Genomic DNA, 2,603 nt, shown 5'->3' with positions numbered 1-2,603 from the left:
GTTGTCTGAGGTGCAGGGGAATGTGTCACAGACTTTCAGATGTGAAATAACTAAATAACATTACAGTGGATGAGAGAGCTTTAGGGCTCTTAGTGTTTGGAGCCAGACAATTAAAAACTACGAAGTTGTATTTCCTAAACGTGTAAAAGGACAAAATATCTATGTTTTAAAGTATCACTTTTGTATCAGAAGGCACATTTGTGAGGCTTAAAAGGACTTAAGTGTGAAATGTTTGCCTAAAGCAGAACAGCTGGAGGTTAGAGTGGGTGACGTCAGCCGCTCCGCTACTGCCCCCTTCTGGCCTGGACAGGATCCAACACTGATCCTCTTAACATTCATAACATAAAGTTAATTTTATGTCAAAATTAAATAAATACATGAACAACAATGTGACTACATCCTGTGTGGGTCACATTCTTCTAAAGATAAAAATATTAATTTCCCCAGATATTAGTTTACATCACCACAAACATGAATATAAAGCACATCACATGTATTTTACAGCATCCCAAAGATGCTTTCCAGGTCAGATCAGAGTTGAATCACTGAATCCATGGAAATATTACAATACATGTTTGATTCCTGTATTTAAAATGTTTTGAAAATGATCATCCCACAAATATGAGTTGCTGTCAAGTGCACCTTTAAAATGTTAAAGTGATATTCAGAGATTATTAAAGTAATTTAGGGTACTTGTAATTAGTTTAGCCTGAACACATTGGTCAATTGTTATTGGGGTGAATATGTCGAGATATGTTAAGTTATTATAATCTTCTGATAAATGAAGTATATTAAGGGGTGAAGGGGTCAGTTTGTGTTTTCTTCAGGATTTAGTTTGGTTCATTTAAAATGATCAAGATTAAATAATAGTTGCAATGTACCACCAGTAAACAACACTTGCTTCCCTTTTATAATGTATCACATCTACAAAACACGCACTACGGGCTTCATATCTGGTCACAGAATAGCAAGAAAGGGGCTACCTCACACAATCACCGAAGACTCCTGAAATGTATAAATCTGATCCACAGTATGTGCCATCGACTTGATGATGTCATGAAGCTGTGTTGTGAGTTATCTGCAAATCAGCAAATCCAGACCACAGTGAAAGGCTCAGGGAAGGGAGCAGCAGCAGCGGGCGGTCTGGCCTTCGCTGGAGGGTTAGTCGGGGGACCTCTTGGTATCGCAGTCGGTGAGTGGGAATAAATGCATGCAACAGTTTCTCCCACTCGTGTGTGTGCAATCATAATTCCACATGTTTGAAACCCTCTTAACATGTAGGCGGTGCTGTCGGAGGCCTTCTGGGCTGCTGGCTGACCAGTGGACAGTTCAAACCGCTGCCTCAGATCATAATGGAGCTCAGTCCTCAGCAGCAGCAGCAGCTTTATGGTAGTCTTCTGGCCGTGCTGGGAGACATTCAGTGGACAGATTTGGCTCAGCTAACTGCTCTAGTGATGGGCAACGCCACCCTGAAGCAGCAGCTGACGGCGACCCTTCTCGGGTACATCTCCAAGGAGCTCCAGGCGCAGGTGCACTACGTGGATTAGTGTCTGTGGAAGAACTGGGATACCCTAACGTAGGGGTGCACATGCTCAGAAGGTCTTTTGAAAATAATGTGAACTGTTTTATGACGCTGAAGAGACTCTTTATCAAATGTGAAATCACATGTTGTAAATTTGCACAGACGCCATCACAGTCTTGGTTCCAGGTTATACAGTTATTGTGAAAACAGCTGTATTGTTATGATGTGGGGTGTTTCGCGGACCCAAATGCAGACTCAGACAGCAGAGTTCTATTTCAAAACCAAGGTAGTTTATTTCTCTCAGTCAGGCTGAAAGTAACGCAGTTTAAAAGTAACGCAGTTTAAACTGACAAATGCAGGAAGGACAGCTGGCAAGAAATCACTAACTGTGTCATTCTGTAAATTAACCCATTTATAATATCACTGCTTCATCTATAACGCGATAGATCTGACTATAATAACATGTGTATTCACGTTCATGTTTTACTTTGATGTATTCTTATTCTTTCAGCTGAGACCCAGCGATGTGAAACGGACTTTTGGGCAAATAAATAAAAATATATATGAATATAATTCTAAGCAGTGAGGAAGTTTCCTTCCATGATTTAAAATCACCCACACCAAACATTAAAGTAGCCGGAGACTGTAAGACACGACTCAAGAAGCCGGCACGCGTCAGTGAATGTGTGATGAGAGAATATTTACACATTTCTTTTCTATTTACTCCAAAGTCTGTTTCGCACCACTAAGGCTACAGCTGAAAGAACAAGGCTAAAATATTGTCATACACGCCATGAAAACACATCTGCAACACATTCATTTACCATAATACACACATGTACTTATAGTCAGATCTATCCTGCTCTAAATGAAGCAGTGATGTCATAAATCTGTTAATTTACGATTTCACACATGCAGTCTGAGATTTATTGCCAGCTGTCTTTTTTTGCATTTGTCAGTTTAAACTGTGTGATTATGTAACATTCATTAATGGTCCACGTACCGAGCTCTGATTGGTCAGTGTGTATTTGAATAAAAGGAATTAAATCACACGTTGCTGAGGGAGCAGAGGGGCAGAAAA

At 40.3% G+C, this 2,603-nt stretch overlaps 1 protein-coding gene across 1 annotated transcript; it reads left to right on the top strand.

Moving 5' to 3' along the window:
• Nucleotides 1-1,032: 1,032 nt before the first annotated feature.
• Nucleotides 1,033-1,547, top strand: LOC306784773 (protein C19orf12 homolog; the record flags this gene model as incomplete). The annotated part of the gene is made up of 2 exons (XM_079278890.1): nt 1,033-1,192; nt 1,282-1,547. The coding sequence occupies 2 exons, from the start codon at nt 1,033-1,035 to the stop codon at nt 1,545-1,547; spliced, it is 426 nt and encodes a 141-aa protein (XP_079135016.1).
• Between the last annotated feature and the right edge of the window lie 1,056 nt (nt 1,548-2,603).

Source organism: Melanostigma gelatinosum (genome assembly GCF_949748355.1).
Source record: "Melanostigma gelatinosum genome assembly, chromosome: 1".
NCBI lineage: Eukaryota > Metazoa > Chordata > Actinopteri > Perciformes > Zoarcidae > Melanostigma > Melanostigma gelatinosum.
This window is presented reverse-complemented; position numbering and strand designations above follow the sequence as displayed.